The sequence below is a fragment of the Mustela lutreola genome, chromosome 8, assembly GCF_030435805.1.
Source record: "Mustela lutreola isolate mMusLut2 chromosome 8, mMusLut2.pri, whole genome shotgun sequence".
Lineage (NCBI taxonomy): Eukaryota > Metazoa > Chordata > Mammalia > Carnivora > Mustelidae > Mustela > Mustela lutreola.
In genome coordinates this window covers 41,315,994-41,334,931 of record NC_081297.1, presented here as the reverse complement: position 1 = coordinate 41,334,931, position 18,938 = coordinate 41,315,994, and the positions used below count along the sequence as shown (strand labels likewise).

The following is an 18,938-nucleotide window of genomic DNA, read 5'->3' as shown; positions in this document are numbered from 1 at the left end:
GCATGCCTGTGTCCACTTCTCCTGCTGAGAGTGAGGACAATGGGCTGGGCTGCTGGTAGAGATCCATGAGCACCAATCCTACCCACCCCAGAAGCAACCACCAGGACCCGAGTTCTCAACCGGGGGGCCATGCTGCCCTTCTTCAAGTGGAATTTGAGAGTGTGTAGGGCTTTTTTTTGTTGTTGTCTGGATGGCTGGGGCTGCACGGCTGACGTTTTGAGAGCCAAGACCAAGGAAGTTAAATGTCCCACAATGAGAGAGAATAGTCCTGCCCTCGCTGAACACTGGTATCGTCTGTGTTGAGAAACACCTCTCCAGCAAAGGTCAGGAAGGACAACTGAGGTTTCTGAGCTATCTCTTGGTCTAAGTATTTAAAGAGACCCCACATCTCAGTAGGCAGACCCAGGGGGCACTACGTCTAGTTATACCCAGCTTGTCCCTCTACTTTGAGCTGGATAATATCCACCAATCCTCTGTTCCCCAGCCCCCCATCCCTGACTACTGACTGTCTCCTTCTCTGGACTTCTGTGGGTTTGTGGAATATTAACTGATTCCTCCACTTTCATACCCAATTGCTACATAACTTAATTCCTACAGACTTTAAAAATCACTGCTAAAAATGTTCCCTCGGATGTGGCCTTTACTCAACCTTTATTAATAGTAATAACAATGAAAGTTTAGTTAGTTCTGTCTATGCTATCGCTCTCCTCCAGATCTTCCTTGAAGGGTGTGGGGTGCGCATCTGGTCCATGCAAGGACGGGCTTCCTGAGTGAGGCATGCATGTGCCCCCCCCCACCCCGCCAACCTTGGCATGCACGAGCAGCAGGACCAGAATTCTAGTGTTAAGGTACCAGCAGAGCTGCCGAGAGAGAGTGGTTATGTTGAATGGAGAGCGAACAAACATCACCAGACTACCTCCGGAGACTGTCTCCAGCCAGGCCTGCACGGCTGCGCGGCGTATGGAGGGAAGGTCAGGCACTGAATTTAAAACAGACGATAGATACAAAGTTACACAGGAATGTGTGGTCCCCGTGAGGAGAACTGAGGTCATCCTAGAGCCCCCAAACAGAAGAGAAACTGAGAGACATTACAAGCCAGAGGCCTGTCAGCCAATGACGAGGGGTCAGAGTCCTGTTGTAAGCCTACAAGATGGGTATTCGGGATGAGAAAAGGAGAGAAAACACAGGGAGGGTCAACGGCGGCTCAAGGCTGCAGAGCCCATGGCTGCAGGCCAGTCTGATGTCTCTGGTCAGCAGGGTCTCTCTTGTCACTCCCGCTGAGTATTTATGCTGCTGCAGAGTAGTTAACAGAGGTTGGTCTTGTCTATAGGTGAAGACTTGGGGCTGGGGAGGATCACATGTCCCAAAGGGCTAAACTTCAGGAAGGCAGGGAGCACCCGTTTTATCTATTTAGCCTTACAGGGTGTGTGGCCCCGTCAGGCGCTGAATGGAAGCATGAAGACAAGTGAGTGAGAGACAGAGGTTGATGACACCAAGGTTCCATATTTGGACAGTGGGTATGCTGAGGTGGGAAGGTGTGGAGAATGACATGGCAGCTGACATAGCTCTCACCAGTCTCCATGTTCCCCTTTTATTGCTTGCTATTCCTTGAAGAAGTGAGGTTAAAGTTCGTCTTCACCCTACTGTAGAACACAGACCATCTCACCTGAGACCTAGAGCTGGACATTATACTATCTACTCTAAAGGCCTCCTGGATCTAAATCTCTTCTTAAAACTTCATTTCAGGGGCGCCTGGGTGGCTCAGTGGGTTGGGCCTCTGCCTTCGGCTCGGGTCATGATCCCAGGGTGCTGGGATGGAGCCCCACATCGGGCTCTCTGCTCAGCGGGGAGCCTGCTTCCTCCTCTCTCTGCCTGCCTCTCTGTCTACTTGTGATCCCTCTCTCTGTCCAATAAATAAATAAAATCTTTAAAAAAAAAAACAAACTTCATTTCAGTTCAAAATATACTGCCCCACCCTGTCCTACCAATGTACATTCACACTCAGACACACACCACACAAGGAAAGCACCAGAACATTTTACCAAGTGGACAGAGTAATCCTGTCTGGTCATACAGGGACAGAAAGCAAAGTCTTGGTTTTCCCAAGGTCAAGTTCATTTTACTATTTTGCAACCATGAAGAAAGAGCTCATAACCTCTTAACCTACAGAGAACTTTACATATCCTCAAACAATAGCTAAGGGTAGTGGTCACAATTAACATCAGGAAAATAAAATGGTTCATTGGCTCTTACGTTTTTATCAAACTGAAGGCTTTGGTCCTGACAGAAGAGTCCTCTACAACAATGAGGGGAAGGTGCTCTGAGGGGCATTGGGACCTTGGATTTTGAAACAGTTACCTCTAGAAGTGGAGGACTCAGAGGTTGGTACCATTCGCTCCTCCTCCTCTTTCTCTCGAATATGTGTCCAGTGCACATCAGCCTGGATCTCCAAGGGGTCGGCCGGATTTATGATCTGCTGTAGCCTCTGGCTCCCGACTAGTATACCAGGGTCAGAAGTGGGAGAAATGAGGAAGGGAGAGATGATGGAGGAAGGAAGCAGAAAATAAACAATCAAGGAAAGGAGGGGATGGAATACCACAGGAAAGGAAACAGAAAGAAAAGTTACTGTATTTGCCAGGATCAGTTTGAATCAGAAAGAGGCAAAAACTGAGAACACATGTGCGTGTACACACACACACACACACACACACACACACGATTTCCACTTGTTCAACTTGATTTAGTTGTTTTAAGCTTCACTTATACTGTAATTTCAATAAAGAGAACCATACATTACAACTCCAAAAAGAACTCTCCTTTCTGATGCTCTTTTCATCTTCTCTGCATTTGAGAGACCCAAATGCCAAGTCAGAAAAAAAGGAAGGTTACAACTGCCCTCCGAAGGGCCATCCCTCCAGGTCCTGAGTACTCAGCTCTGTCACCCAGCACAGTGTGAGATCCTAGAGAATGCACCATTCATGTCCCTTCTGTGTCACACAGCGTGGTGCTTACCGCCACCTGTCATGCTGACAGCTTCTTCTTTGAGATTCAAGCCAAGTGACAAGAGAAAAGTGGGATGGGACAGTATCGTTCTGTCAGGAACCAGCTAACTCACACAGGACAGAAACTTACTTTGTTGGTCCTTTAGTGTTTATCTTTTGCAGTTAGAGAGAGAGAAAAAAAAATCCCCCTTCCATAATAGGTCTCATGCTGCATGCTGGTCTGTGGCAGGGACACGGCTATAGGGAAGAAATGGAGTTTGGGGAGGCAATGGCTGGGAGACGAAGCAGAGCTCTATCCTGTAAATCCCCAAAGTTTTGGGAGCTCGTGGGCAGGAATAAAACAATACCTCTTTGCTTTTTCTGAGGTCAAGGCCCTTTTCCTTAAAACTCCATTTGGTGCCCCACTGCTCCTCTCTGGACATAAGACCTGCCTTTTCAGCTAAAGGAGAATTGACCAGCAGCCCTTCCACTGATTCTTGCTGCCAGAGCCCAAGGACTATACATGCAGCCCCTGCCCTGTAAACTGCCTGTCTTCAGAGCTTGGACCATGCCATACAGCAGGGTGAGAATAAAGGGATAGCCAGCAACTTGGAGAGGGGATGCTTCAGGAGGGAGGGTGGCTATTCAGGCAGCAAGAGCAGGTGCCACCTGATCTGAAGGACTCTGGGACTCCTGATGGGAGCCCACTCTCAACAGTCTACCTGGACAGTTTGGCTTTGGCTTCCCTACCACACAACCTCTTCATTTTTAAACAATGGAGAATGTGGTCTGGACAGGAAGTAACACTAAGAGCAGCGAATGTGGTGCAGGCAGTGTGCTATGTTAAATGTGGGGTGGTAGGCCTGCATGCATGCTCCCTTTGAACCTGCTGGTCTCCACAGATTTGTTTCCTCAGGTCAACCGGCCTTTACGGTGTTGGATGGCACTGAATCACAGCAAAGTCACCCAACAGCTCGAATGGCAGACGACTAAGGAAGGTCAGTCAGAGAAAAACGTGGACCCCGTCTTCATCTTCTAAGCAACAAAGAGAAGACAGTGAGTCTTCTCCCCAGATAGTGTGCTGCTTCCTGTCATAAATGTAGCCTTGGGGACACAGGAGCCGGATTTTAGGGGAAATGTGACAAGGCACAATGGCGGGGGGTTCTGGGCCCCTCTGCTGTGCCGGCTCTGCCACTTATGGCCACTATGACTGCAACGGGAGGTTCTCTACGTTAGAAGGTGTTCGCTAAAGCAGAGGGCTTATAGCAAAGCATACGAGGGGCACAAATGGGGCCACATTCAATAAGGATCTTCTGGAATCTTCTCCTCTGACTGCCCCTCGCTTCTCCTCTGTCTTACATGCTATTGTGCAGGTGACCATCCATGAAGGCTGGGCCCAGGGACAGGTGCCAAGCTAGGCATATGCCAAAGTCTGTCAGCACAGCTTTATAAAGCACAGATCTTTTCATGTGGGACCTGCTCTTGAAGGCAGATTCTGGATGGCTGTTAGGGAGCCAGGGTAGAAGGTGGGCAATGGGCAGAGCGGGTACCTTTACGTGTACCCGTAGCTTCTTCCTTTGACAGCTGCTGGAGCCACTGGCCTTGCAGGAGTTCTCTGTCCCAGGGGCAGTACTCCCCTTTTACAGCAGGGGGAGCCAGACACCCAAAAACACAGCATCAAGAACCCCGCATGGGGATAAACAGAGAAGAGAGCATGGAAGGGAGGAAAGAGAATAGAGAAGAGTTATCTTCAGGTGCAAGGCAAGACCATTCTGTTACTGTCTACACAGCCATCGAAGTCCACTGCTCAGAAGATACAAACACCATGGGCTAGGAACACAGGCCCCAGGGTTGGGGTGAATTTGTCGGTAGGTATTTCTCCAGTTAAAGCACATCCCTGCGGGCTGGGTCTTGACGCTAGTTCCAGATGCAGGAAATTAAGTCTGCAGGGACGAAAGCACAGCTAAACTCTCCTGCAAAGGGTACAGACTTTGACTTAAGCTGTGTCTGGGGCTAAAGCCACTAAGCATATGAATCACCAGATGAAGAGAATGATGTCTGAAATGATACAAACAAAATATCTTTTTCCCGGATGTCCTGTGAGCCTGATGGCCCCTGTGATGAACAGGGACGAGGGGACAGCCCTGAGACTGAGCCAACCATGGTTCTGCAGACATGGCAGACTGGAGAACTCAAGACACTGGCTTCCTGGCCCAGGGCCTACCTCCTTCTTCCACAGATCTTATTCATTTCTCATCAGAAGGAGGGAGAGAGGGTCAGGCCACCAAGGGCTGCCTCTGTGGGCCTCCCCCACCCTCTGTCTTTGGAGGGAAGAGTGCAGGAGAACTAGGTCTAGAGAAGCCCCTCAGGGACCTGAGGAAGTACCTGGCCTCTGACCATTCCCACTGGCATCAGGCAGCTTGGGGGCAGGAGGAGGCTGTCTTTCCTCTTGCCTGCCCTGCCTCACTAGGGTCTCGGAGTTACACAGCTCTCAGGACCATCTCAGTACCATGCACCCTGTCTGGGAAGGGCTCTGCATCTGGTTAGCACTCGGACCTTCCCTGGGCCAGACTGGGGGATGGGGTCTGGGCCGCGAAGGACATGAATTCCAGGAGGAGCAGAGGTAAGCAGAAGAGCGGCAGAGAAATCTATTGCCAACTCGAAGAGGCCCAGAGCTGTCCCAAATTAATGCGCTCCTCTAACAATGGCTGGGAGGGATGGGTGCTTTAAAGGCCCATGTCCTTCCCTTCCCCCATGTGCTCTGGAGAGAGCACAGCTGTGAGATGATAGGCACTGCTGTCAGGGGAGCTCAGGTCTCTATCTGCCCTAGTTTCTTCTTCACCACCCACCAGACTTCTGGGCAGCCAAGGAAGGGAAAGAATGAGCCTCTCTCTTACAGAGGCAAGAAAAGGAGGCCCACCAAGTTCTTCCTCATCACTCAAGGACACACACAGCCAGAGATGGGGGCAGAATTGAAACATTTCAAGTTCAAGGCAAGAGAACATTTCAGAGCCAACCAGACCAAGTGCTGGAACAGATGCTCCTTCTCAGGACACTGATCCAAACACGTTACTACCTGCCATGAACTGAACCCTGTCTAGTGGGCTCCTAGCCCCTCCTCAGTGACAACAGCTCCGAGCAGAGTGAGAGTCAATGCTCTGCAGCCTCCAGTGTCCTGGACTCTGAGTCCAGGAAACCTCTTGAAAGCAAATTCCTTTTCTTTATTAAAATAAATTTCTTTTAGCAGAAACTAAAGGGAAAAAAAGAGCAAAAATGAGGACAGGAGAATGAGTAACCTATTTTGGACGAAGTCCATCTGCTGACCCTCTGCCTTCCACTTCCAATTTCTCCCCAGAATGTGCACAATGGACATTATTTCCACTGTCAATGGCCTCCTCTGCCCCCCGAAACTAAGGTCAGAGAGAGGCAGGAAGGATGATCTCTGGGGCTGGGGGAGGCAGATCTGTGTGTCAGACTCCAGTCCATGTGCAACAGAAACCTTACTCAAGAACAGAACAGGCTGCCTCAGGGGTGGGACAGGGTCAGAGTTAGGAGAAGAGATTTTTTTTTCTGACCTTCACTAGATTCTTCCTCTTCCTCCTCATATTCTTCCTCCTCCTCCTCCTCCTCTTCATATTCCTCTTCCTCCTCCTCCTCTTCATTCCCAGGGCCGTAGCTCTTTGAGGCCTCTAGTTCCTCTTCACTCTTTCCTTTCAGAAGAGCATGGATCCTCACAGCCTCCTTCCAAGGAACACCGCCCAGATCTGAGGGGGGCAGAGGGGGCTCCTCTTCCTCCTCCTCCTCCTCTTCCTCCATCTCGGACTCAGAACTGCTGTAGGGGAAACAACCACACAACCAAAGTGAGTAGACAGTTAAAAGTCACAACCAGGGGCGCCTGGGTGGCTCAGTGGGTTGAGCCGCTGCCTTCGGCTCAGGTCATGATCTCAGGGTCCTGGGATCGAGTCCCGCATCAGGCTCTCTGCTCAGCGGGGGCCTGCTTCCTTCCCTTCCCCTCTCTCTGCCTGCCTCTCTACCTACTGTGATCTCTCTCTGTCAAATAAATACATAAAATCTTAAAAAAAAAAAAAAAAAAGTCACAACCAGAGGCAAACTGTCCCAGCAAAGCAACTGCTGGGCAGGAAGGGGGAGAGGACAGGCACGGAGGGGTGCAGCGTGCTTCCCTGCCCAGGTAAGACACACGAGGGGAAGGAGAGTGAGTAGAGGGCCAGAGAAAACACACACGTATGGGTAACCCCGACATAAAGCCACATGAGCCAACAGCCCAGTCTGGCGGTGCGCTCTGTTCAGTGAATAGCAACTCCAACAAGTTTAGTCTTAGAGGCCCTCAGAGATAGTAGGGGCATGGGCTCATTTTGATATGAACCCATGACCCAAGGGAATCAAGAATGGAGAGAAAGTGTACTTTCATCATGACCTACTTTTTGGTTTAAATAAATTTTTATTTATTGAGGACCTCAATTCTACTTGACTCAGGGTTGGAAGGCTCTCGTGGGAACCACGGTGAGAAAGAGCTGCTTCCAAGAGGCGTGAACTGAAGTCTTAGCCACAGACGGGTTAGCCATCAAGGTGTGTGTGCTGGAGTGAAGGCTGTGCATTCAGTTCCACAGTGTTCCTGACATGCCATGCCCAGAGTACGATACCATGGTGAACACGCAGTTAACAAGGCAGCATAACAAGGCAGCAAAGGCACTGTCCGCTGAAGTTACAGAACAGGGGGTATGGGGAGGGCATGGAAAAAAACATCACATCCCTGGGGTCATCACCCTTGACCACCAGCCATTCTCCCTTGATGGCACGCAGTCTAGAGCTCAGCTGGAAAAGGGAAGGAGCACTAAATGCTGCGAGACACTAGCTGTGACTTATGCAAGCCCAAATCCTGGACCACTGCCCTCAGAGCCATGGCCCCGGAGCATCTGTACCCTCTTCCCTGGCCGGCAGAGTGAGCTGTCAACAGGTGGTACAAGAATAAAATTCAATGCCCTACCACGGGGCTGCAGAGCAGGAGAAAAACCCAATCAGCACCACACAAATGAAGCTCCTCAGACCTATTTCACGGTCCGATAATTCCCCAAGTCTTTTTCGGGAGAGGCTCTGCCCTCAGTGAGAAATGTGTAGTTGACTGGGCTGGGAAAAATGTGGCATGTGCCAACCTCTGGCACGAGAAAGCCAAACCCCAGAGGCATTGCACATGAGGCTGAGGTCTGGTCCCGTCTTCCTGTGACAGTGGGCTGCTCTCTCCCTGCCTGGAGCGGGACAGTGCACGTGGAGAGGGCATCAGTGAATATAGTGCGATAAGGTCCATAATACCCCACCCCCAGCACTAGTCGTACCTGTGCAGTAAAGAATTTCACCTTGCTTAAACAGATGGTCTGGCCTTTGTCTTGGGGCCTGGGAGGTCAACTCTAAGCCCCTGGGAGGTCCTGCCTGATGGGAATGTATTTATTTCCCTGGAATCCTTGGGTCATGGTGGACAGTCTAATAATGTGATTTAGGGGGAGGGCTGACCACATCCGAAAGACGTATGATTTAGGATGGAGGTTTGAGTCATGCGGTACTAGTTGGCCTGGAGACTGAAATCAATCATACCACGTAGAAAATCAGTCCATCAATGCCTAGGTAATGGAGCCCCAATAAATCTCTGAATATCGAGGCTTGGGTGAGTAATACTACATGGGATTTGTCACACATTAATACCAAGAAAGTAACACAGCCCTGACTCCACAGGGAGAGGCTGATGGGAGCTCCATGTCCATACTTTCTCGGACTCTGCTCTGTGTACTTCTTCACCTGGCTGACTTCAATCAGTATCCTTCCCTATAATTAAATCATAACCATGAGTATAAGCCTTTTGGCAGGTTCTGGGCATCCTTCTAACAAGTTAATGAACTCGAGGGTGGTTTTGGGAATGCCCATACTCTGGCCGGGTCAGAAGGGAGGTCAGTCCAGGAGGCTGTGTGCCCATGACTTCTCAGGTGGCTGATTCTCACAGGCCTACACTGGCTCTGCTCCTCACCAGCTGTATGACCTTGAGCTGACTATAGCTGAGCTTCAGCATCCTTGTCAGTAAGGCGGGAATGTTAATACCTGCCTCAGAGAAATGTTGTGAAGGTCAGGCACTTTCCTGATTTTCATGTTTGTGTTACACTCTGGGATTCTGGCTATTCACGTATCTGTATCTGTTTACTCGTTTACTCTGTTTACTCGTTCCTTCATTCATTCAATGAACATTTCTGAGTGCCTATTAAAGTTCACCTATTAAAGTTAGGTACAAAAATAAAGGGAGTCTGTTCCTTACTGCAAGCAGCTCCCTTTAGTGAATGCTACTTTGTTCACTCATTCATTCAGCCCCCTTGAAAACTTACTGAGCATCTTCTACTTGTAATGCACTTCCTAGACATTGCAGAGGATACAAGGGTGACATAGAAAAGAGCCTCAGGGACGCCTGGGTGGTTCAGTTGGTTAAGCGGCTGCCTTCGGCTCAGGTCATGATCCTGGCATCCTGGGATCGAGTCCTGCATCGGGCTCCTTGCTCGGCAGGGAGCCTGCTTCTCCCTCTGACTCTGCCTGCCACTCTGTCTGCCTGTGCTCTCTCTCTGACAAATAAATTAAAAAAAAAAAAAAAAAAAAAAAGAAAGAAAGAAAAACAAAGAAAAGAGCCTCATTCTTCAGGGGAGATAAGATGCAAACACGGCAATGATAAAAGAAGGTACAACATTACTGTAGGGGGATGAAGGGTTGAGAGGAGGTAGTTCAAGGTGAGTAAATATAAGAAATTGGGCCATAGAAAGCTTGGCATCTGGACTTTGACTCTTTTTCACGACTTACTTAAGTATTATTTTTGCCTTACTTTTGTGTCCTCACTTGTTTACTTTCTTACTACTTAACAACGTATAACCCGACATAGATCACCTAACATCTTTCCAACATGAAATAAAGATAAGAATGCCTCCTATGCTCATCTTAAATCTTATGTAAATGTATTAAAAATTCACTTGGGCAGAAGGCAGGCCAGCTTGCCCTTCCTTCACAGTCAGAAGGTTACCCCAGGAGTCAGCAGACTCAACGGGCCCTCACTGCAGCTTCCCGGCTCCTTGTACTGTGCCCTGTCATGAGGGTGGTGGCACTGGGCTCCATGATGAGACAATGGGGCCCCACATACAGCTCTGAGTGCCACACTGGCTAGTTTTATGATAGCTCAAAGACCACAGGAAAATAGTGAGTGAGGCACAGAGCATAAAAAATCAGGTGGGAAGGCCAACACTTGCCTCTCTTCAAAAGCTACCAGCTCTCAGTCCATTTCTGAGAGGCCTGGCTACATTGCTTCTGGAAATCTGAGATAGGCAACCAGACTTGCTCCCTTTGTGAAGATGGACAGGTGTTGCCAAATGTTCCTTCCTAGGCCATCATCTCCCTGGGGCCCTGGAGCCGTTCTCTGAGTCTTAATAGGCTCCTTAAGTCATGCAAGATTCATAGCGCAAATTCAGTAGGCCCAGTCTCATTTTCTGGCTGTCATCAGTGCCTGAATTTCTGGGTCTGGACTTTGAAAAGGCGAGGAGAAAGGGGGAAGAGAAGGAATGTGTAGTGAGGTAGACCACCCCCGACCACCTGGAGTCAGCCTAGAAACTTTTTAAGTGTGGAGAACTGCTGCTACACACCAGAACAAAATACAACACAGTCAACCAACTTCTCTGTCCTTTTGGGAAGAGGGGGCGACCTCTCAATTTATAGTTTCCTAGGAGAGATGAGGGCCAGAAAATGCAGTCCTCGAGATCAGCATTCCATCATGACAGGTGTCTGTTTCTGCATTTGAAACAGTCAATTGCTTTGTGTGACTATTCGATGTGGGTGGGTCCCCCTGGACTGCATGCTCTCTGAGAGCAGGGACAGGTCTGCTTGGCTCGCTGCAGGGCTTACCACGCGGCCTTGCACAGTCCAAAGAGGCAAAGCCAGGGCAAGCTGCTGCCTAAATTCACAGGTGTCATGGAGATGAGACCTCTGAAGTCCATCAAAAGGAGTAGACCCTTTCAGTTAGAAGAACATCTTGCAAAAATCCTCCCTGCTATGGTACTTCCAATCCCTGATCTTAAAGCACTTTCCCTGAGTTTCTTCTCATTGAGGCTATGATGGAGCCTGGAAGGAGGAAGCCAGACCAGCAGGCATGTGGACAAGATTCTAAAAAAACAAGATTTGCTCCACACTTAAATGTGCTGAATAGAGAGTCTGCCATGCCAGGAGGGAAGGGCCAAGGATAGTAACAGTGATGGTGAATGCCCCCTGAGCTCTAAAAAGTGCCATGTGGCACAAAACACTTCACATGAATTAGGTCATTTAATTACCCATTAACCCTAGGACACGATAACTCTAGGACTCTAGGACATATTAACATCCCCACTGTCACAAATGAGGCCAGTGAACCTTAAAGAGGTTGGGTGAGAGGTCAAGATTCCCACCAGTGTCCACACCCTTGTCACACTGCGCCCTCTTGGATGGTTCGCCAAGAACCCAAGAGTTCTTCAGCCACTGGCAGCTGTCAGGATGCCAAACCCTGGAAAAAGACCATGACCATCTCCTGCTTGCCTGGGTCCAACTTCAGAAAGTGGAGACTGGAAATCTGGGCAGGCCCTACGGTGACTGAGGCAGACTGCTGTGCGAAATACCACTTGAAGTTCTTGGGTGGTTTTCAAGGGAAAATAGGAAATCGTGGTTTTTCATTTTTAAATGAATCCTCTCTAGATATCCGAGTACCCACTCCTAGATCTCATCCGCTCTGACAACTGTATACACACTCCACCGCTCGGCACACTGCTTGAGAAGATGGATGTTGTCCAGCTATCGTGGCACGATGGAAACTTAATCCGTGCTGAAAGCAGCATCCTGCTCAGCGACGGCTCCCATTACTGCCTCTGCTGGAGAAGCGGTGAGGGAGAGAGAAGACCACTGGGAAGGGTGAGGGAGAGAGAGGACCAGTCAGGAATTTCCACTTATTTATGTCAACCTTGAAGAAGGGGCTTCTCCTTATCGCGTTACTCCAATGGAGGGCCAAGCCTCTTCCACCACAACTAGCCGTCACAAAACTAGCACTTGCCTGTCATGGACTTTTGGGGAGTCCTCTGTGATCTGGCTGCCCCATCTGTAAAGGGCACCTGTTTGCTCTAGCCCTCACTGACTTGAGGCTCTCACCAGATGGGTGCCGCCCAAGCCATCTTCATCGCCTGGGATGAAGTTGCCCAGCAACTAAAATCATAAAGCTAGTTTTCCAGGCACCTGGGTGGCCTAGACCATTAGGCATCTGCCTTCAGCTCAGGTCATGATCTCAGGGTCCTAGGATTGAGCCCCGCATTGGGCTCTCTGCTCAGCAGGGAGTCTATTTCTTCCTCTGTCTCTCCTTCTGTACTCTCCCCTTCTCTCTCTCTCAAATAAATAAGTAATATCTTATAATAAACAAAGAAAACCCCTAGTTTTCTTTTGTCTTTAGGCACCTGTTCTCTCCCAGAGAAAATAAAAGTACTATTTCTAGGGTGTCCTTTGGAAGATGTTCCTCCCTCCCCTACTTCAAGGAAGGGTCATGGAGCTAATCAGGTCTGGGCCAGTAGTGCCTGCTTAGGTAAACTAAATCAGGACACCCATAAGACTCACGCAGTGTGTGTGTTCAAAACAGGTACTCCTGGTTCCTACCTCAAGCCCACCGACTCAGTTACTCCAGGGGAGGGTCCAGGATTTACTTTGGTACCAAGTGTCCCAGGTGGCCCTTATCATCAGGGAAATTTGGGAGATTTAGAGCAGTGGTTTGAAAAGTGTGGTCCCTAGACAACAACATCACCTGGGAACTTTTTAGGAATGCAAATCTTGGCTATACATTACCCAGTGTGTGTCTCAGTGTTAATGGAAAGCCTCCACCAGTCTGGGAGACACCATGGGTGCTCTCATCCCAGAAGCCCTGCAGGACAGTCTGACTGATAGTGATTTTACACCATCTTTCATCTTGTTCTCTATTGGTGGCCCTGATCATCTTCCATGGAGCACTCTGAATCCTGTACTGACTCTGGCAGACCTGGGTAGTAATGAATGTGAGGCCCTGGGGCAAAGACAGTGGACTCAGGAGGCCTGTGGGGGCTGCAGGGCGCATGTTCCCTTCAGGCATCACTCACTGAAACATCACGAAAACACTGGCATGGCCACGCCAAAAAACCACTGGCTGTGTCTACGGCCTTGGGACACAGGCTCTCTGCTCTACTCTTTACCTCTTTACCTTACTTACCTTCCATCTCAGCTAGAGGAGGAAGGAAGAAGCCTGGAGAGGTGAGGTGGCTTCCCTAAGATTGCCGGGCGACCTGGGGTCATAGCAGGAGCCCCTCATTCCAACCCTGACACCCCTGCCACTGACCCAGCGCACTGCTTCAGGCCTCTGGTTGTCCCTCTGCGCATGGTTTGTCCCTCCAGTGAACCTGTCAACAGCCCAAGGGCAGGAGCGGGGACTGTCATTTTTGTTCTGTTACCTTCTCAATGAATGGCAAAGTGTTAAGCCCATGGTAGGTGTCCAAGAAATACTTATTGAAATCTCTGAATTACGTCCCATGGGTTGTGATTCTTACTGGCTAATGAGATAAAGAGACAGGGGACTGCATGGAAAGGGGGAGATTAGCAGGCAGTAGGGAAAACAGGAAGAATCCTGAACTTGGATCCAGGAAACCTGAGTCTGAGTCTTAGTCAACCCTCGATCCTAGTATTAGTCACCAGCAGTCTCCGTAATTATGGAGTGGTAAGATGTATGCTCTGGCCTACTTCACAGGACTTTGGCAAGGATGACCAAGGGAGGTGATGACCAAGTGAGATAATGGATACAGAAGTCCTCTGGAAATGGTCTGGTGCCATGCAAAGGGGTAATAAAGGCAACTGCCATCAACAGGCATGCCACATACTGTTTCCAACGCTTCTTACTATTTAACCCTCACAGCAACTGTGTGAGGCAACTCCTAGCACTGCCTTCATTTCACAGATGAGGAAATGGAGGCACAGAGAGGTTATATGACTTGCCTATTGTCACATAGCTGGTAGGTGGCACCCAGGTCCCCTGCCGGGGATACGGTGCTGCCTCACCCCGTAGGTACATTCATCTGGGGAAGGGGCTGCCAGGACAAACCACAGGTATGAAGCAACACACAAGAAAACGGGCTGCAGCCCCCGGGCACAGGCTGACCTGCTGGCCACGTCTTCCTCTGCACCTTTGTCCAGCGCGCTGCTCAGGTTGTGCTCGGCCTGTGTCTCCTCGGGCACCTCCTCCAGCTCCACGGCCTGTTTCACAGACAGGCGGTAGTTCTCCAGCTCGATCCGTTCAGGAGTGCCCCTGAGTCTCTTGGCAATGCTAGGCTCTTCCAGACCATTCACACTTGAACCTATAAGACAAGCAAAGTGGGAAATGACCACAAGTGGTGAGGGATGGAGGGGGTATGCGGGGAAGGAGGAGGCGCCAACAGAAGGATATCTAAGGCATCCATGGCAGTCACCGCTCATTTCAGTGAAAGGAGGGATGGGGGCCAGACAGGGAGTCCATGAGGTCACACAGGCCAGGAAAGGACTGCAGGGTGAGAGCGGCAACCCTTCCCTGAGCAGGAGAAACAGGAAGACAGCACATCTGCCCTGAGATGACTGTCCCAGTCATGCTCCGAGATGGCTGCCCCAGGCTGACTCTTCTCCATCAGCCCTGAATCCATGCACAGCGGAGGGAAGAGGTGATGGTGACTGGGGAGGAGGAGGAAAGGGGACTTGGGTTGGACCCTAAGGAGGAGCTTCTCACCGACCACGCCCACCTCAGCTTCCACTGAGAAGGGGGGGTCCTGCCAGCTGCCCACCCCCTGATGACCCAGGACCCAGTCAAGGTTCATGCACTGCTTCTGGCTGATCCATGGAGGCGTCCGGGCTAGCTGCTTGCAGAACTTGTCACGTAGTGGGTTTGTCTATCTCCTTGTGATTAGATTCATGGTAAACACTTCCCATCTAGGAAGAACACCACGTGGGTGATCCTGTGCCCCTTCCACGGCACACAGAAGGAATATGGTCCGGTTGCCTCACACTTCTTTAACCCCCCCCCATATTTATTTATTTATTGAGAGAGAGACAGAGACAGAAATGAGAGAGAGAGAGTACAAGCAGGGGGAGTGGCAAAAGGAGAAGCAGGCTCCCCACTGAACAAGGAGCCCAATGTGAGGCTTGATCCCAAGACCCGGAGATCATGACCTGAACCAAAGGCAGACACTTAATGACTGAGCCACCCAGGCACCCAGGTTGTCTCATTCTTGGTGACATCAGCTTGACTGCTTGGTTAAAGTGGTGCCCAACCATCTTTCCGTTGTAAAGAGGTATTTTCCCCTTTTGTAATTAATAAGTAATCCATGGAGTTGATACGTACAAACCATGGGACTATCCTACCCCACTATCCTTCCACCCAGGAGTTTTAGTACCGATTGATGAACAGGGATTTTAAAAATTGTATCATTCCTTCTCCATTGTCATTCTTTGCAAAGAACTTTTCCCATTTCTTTTTTTTTGAGTACCAACATGACTTACGGATTTTCAAAAACTTAAGTGTTGTATTTGCCGTGTTTTCTTCATCTCCCTTAATCTGGAAATTTCCCTGTCTCCCTCCTTATTAACTCCTTCATCATTATTTTTTTTATTATGTTCAGTTAGCCAGCATATAGTAGTACCTTAGTTTTTGATGTGTTCAACAATTCATTAGTTGCATATAACACCCAGTGCTCATCACAACACGTGCCCTCCTTAATATCCATCATTATTTTTTTTTGATGTGCCTTTTTATCCCAGATTGGGTCAGAAGAGGCCCACTGTATTTATTCTTTACTCTATGTCTTCACTGTAATATGACGTAGGTTTATATTTAGCATCAGACAAATCCAGGCTAGACACCTGTGACCACGAGTGACCTGAAGGATCTTAAGAAAATTACGTAACTTCCAAGAGCTCATTTCCTGATCTATAAATGAGGACAACCCTCAACTCCTACTAGATTATTATAAATGCAGGATGGAATTATATACATATATACGTAAGTACGTGTGTGTGCCGACTCTCATGCACCCGAACCCATCATCTTTCTCTTCTACTTAAACCCTGCACTTGGGCAGAATCCAGCAACTACAGGTTAAGTGCTATAACTGATGTCCAGTAACATTCTTAGTGTGTATTTTTGTGTAGGTAGGTTGTGTCCATTTGCTCTGGATTGTGAGCAAGAGTCACGTGACAAAGATGGGAAGAGAGTTTTGGGCAGAGGGTACAGCGACAGTTAAGGTACAATGGCCTGTAATGGCCGGTTGGTATTATTAGATCTTCTAGTGGCAGTATTCTTAACGCGGTAAGGAAGAGAAGAGACCGGGGTGGGAATAGGGCCCATGTGGCCTTTGATGACATTCTAAGCTCTGAGAGAGGACACTGGGCTTTAGCAGGCGACATCATATTGACCTGGTGTTGGGTAACAGATGGGCTATCAGGGGAAAGCCAGAATCTCTGTAATGTAGGACTAAAGGAAAGCGGTGGGACTATTGAGTTAGTAGTTTTTGGGACACAACAGGTCCACAGAAAATCTTCTGGAAGCCTGGCACTTTTGTTGTGTACAATGTTCTGGATCTCTCTATATTGTCATTAGAAAGAACTTTCTGTGTGTCCAAGCAGTCACAGAATAAAGTCTTAGCATATCTGTCAGATTTACCTGGATCTTCCACCAAATAGCATCTTTCAAATTTACTAGACAGCCTTTACTATAAATAAGACCCAGGAAACATTTATCTACGAAACTTCTAATGATGGGGTCATGAAATGAATCCTTGGGCTCCCTAGGGCCCTGTGCAATGCCCACCTGTCCTAGTTTTTATAAACCCCATTGGGACATTTTATACATCCCTGGTCCATTCTTCAACGCAGACCTCAGGGCCCCTGAAGTATAAGCTATGATGCAGGATCAGGGCATCTGGAAGAATAGGTAGGGAGGCAAGGGAGCAGAGCAGGTGGAAGCCCCTATAGCATTCCCCACATCTGGCCCCCAGCTCTACCCGAATCAGCTCATCGTTTCCAAATAGCCGTCTCCCTGTTGTCTTTTGCTCCTTCCCCTCAGCAAAACCCAGCATGACAAACACGAGAAGGCTAAGGATTCCCTGACTAGAGTATCATTTGATATTTTCCTTCCCATCATGTATTTTTGACAAATGCCCTTAAACAGAAAGCAAATAAGAAAGTGAAATAAATGTGAAGCCACTACCCAAGTATAAAATTTTGGGGAACTCCACAGATAAAGAGTAAAAACCAGTATATCTTTTACCTAGGGAAAGAAGAAAGAACAAGAATGATCACTTCAGGAGTAACAAACAACTAACACTCATCAACTCAGATACAAGTGATATCAAGGTGGACTGAACAAATATACTCACGGAAAGAAACACTCCAGAAGTGACGCCTGTTTTTAGCAGGTAAAAACCATACCGTTTGCCAGAAATTCAACTAGAACCTTGGGAAACAAAGCAGATTTAAAACACTCTCTACTCTTAAAGAGCTGTAGACTAGTCACAGAAGAGACAGTCTCGCTCAGGGGTCTTGGCAGTATGCTGTATCCCATACCACAGCTCATGCCGCACGGTGGAACTACGGGAGCGCCTAAAAGGGCAGCTCCACCCCCCAGGGGAGTCAAGAAAGACTTTGTGGAGGAATATGGTGTTAGCCTAACCAGCTTTAAAGAAAATCCGAGGAGCTAGGTAGTAGTTTGCAAATGAGGTAACTGAAATTCAGAGACATTAACCAACCTGCCCAAGGTCACAAAGCTAGTGGGCAGTGGAGCCAAGATCTGAATCCAAGGAGGGCAGCGTTAATCCACACAGTCCTGTTCTGCTTTCCCCTTTGGGACTCCTCACCGTTATCTGTTCCCCACTATAATTTTCAACATGAGGGACACAGAACTATATGAAAGCATCTTAGAGCACAGGATCTGGCATTTGCAATGACATTCTGTCCTCCTTCCAAAGTTATTTCTCTGGGGTTTCTATAAGCTCTGTGGAGTAATCATCAAGTAACAGAACTTGGCAGACCAAACGCAGAGTCTAGGGCTTTAGGGAGGGGAAATGTTGACTTAATTCTGGCCTTGGCCACAATCAACAAAAGCGAAACGAGAGGCTCTCAGAACTATTCAGATCATTCATATATCAGTCCTACAGAGAAAAAATGCTTTTTCATGAAAACTGTTAGAAGGGTCCCACTGGAGAATTGGTAAGAACTGAGGTGGAAGGAAGAGAGTCGCCTCATTGTTCCAGTCTTCCTATGCCCACTGGGTCCATGTCCACATGGAGCTAGACACACCCAGAGCTTTGAGCAACATGAGCATGGCATTACATCTCCCTGAGGGCCGAGGCTCCAGGGAGGTTCTGTTTTCCCAAAGGGAATGTGGCACCTCAGAGGATACTCGGCAAGTATCCAAAATTCACCAACTGCCAAAATATGCTTAACATTCCTAGCCCATAACCTCAAAACGCCACAGGGATTAAAAAAAAAAAAAAAAATCAACAAAAGCAGCATGTTTGGTTCTCTGTGATATGGCAAGGGGCTACGTGCTGCATTAACCAGGTGGCAATGATAAACTACAGTATCAAAGGAAGGAAGAGTGGAGGGGGCCCAGGCAGTGGCTATAACAGTGACAGACACAGGACCTCCCCCTCTCTATGAAGGGCACGTGGAAGCAAAGGCTATCGGAGCGCAGCTGTAAAAATAGCTGACAGATGTGGGTTTGGCAAGTGAGAGGCAAAGCAGTGGGGTCAGGCTGCCTGGCCAGGGCCCACCTGGCCTCCACTTCACACGCTTCAGCGCAACAGCAACTACACAGGGACTTTCCAGCTCAACACGGGTGAAAGTTTTGAAATGATTTCCAAGGCCGCGTCCTCA

General features: G+C 48.8%; 1 protein-coding gene across 9 annotated transcripts in view; it reads right to left on the bottom strand.

The window, feature by feature from the left end:
• Positions 1-18,938, bottom strand: part of MICAL3 (microtubule associated monooxygenase, calponin and LIM domain containing 3) — a 197,410-nt gene that overhangs the window by 33,882 nt on the left and 144,590 nt on the right. For 6 of the 9 annotated variants that reach the window (XM_059184303.1, XM_059184304.1, XM_059184305.1 and 3 more), the window contains 4 exons: positions 14,200-14,395; positions 6,557-6,813; positions 2,359-2,496; positions 917-979 (listed from right to left, as the gene is read on the bottom strand). In XM_059184303.1, the coding sequence (XP_059040286.1) occupies positions 917-979; positions 2,359-2,496; positions 6,557-6,813; positions 14,200-14,395 (654 nt within the window). The remainder of the gene's footprint in view (positions 1-916; positions 980-2,358; positions 2,497-6,556; positions 6,814-14,199; positions 14,396-18,938) is intronic. The other 3 variants (XM_059184306.1, XM_059184309.1, XM_059184310.1) reach the window with 1 other exon arrangement.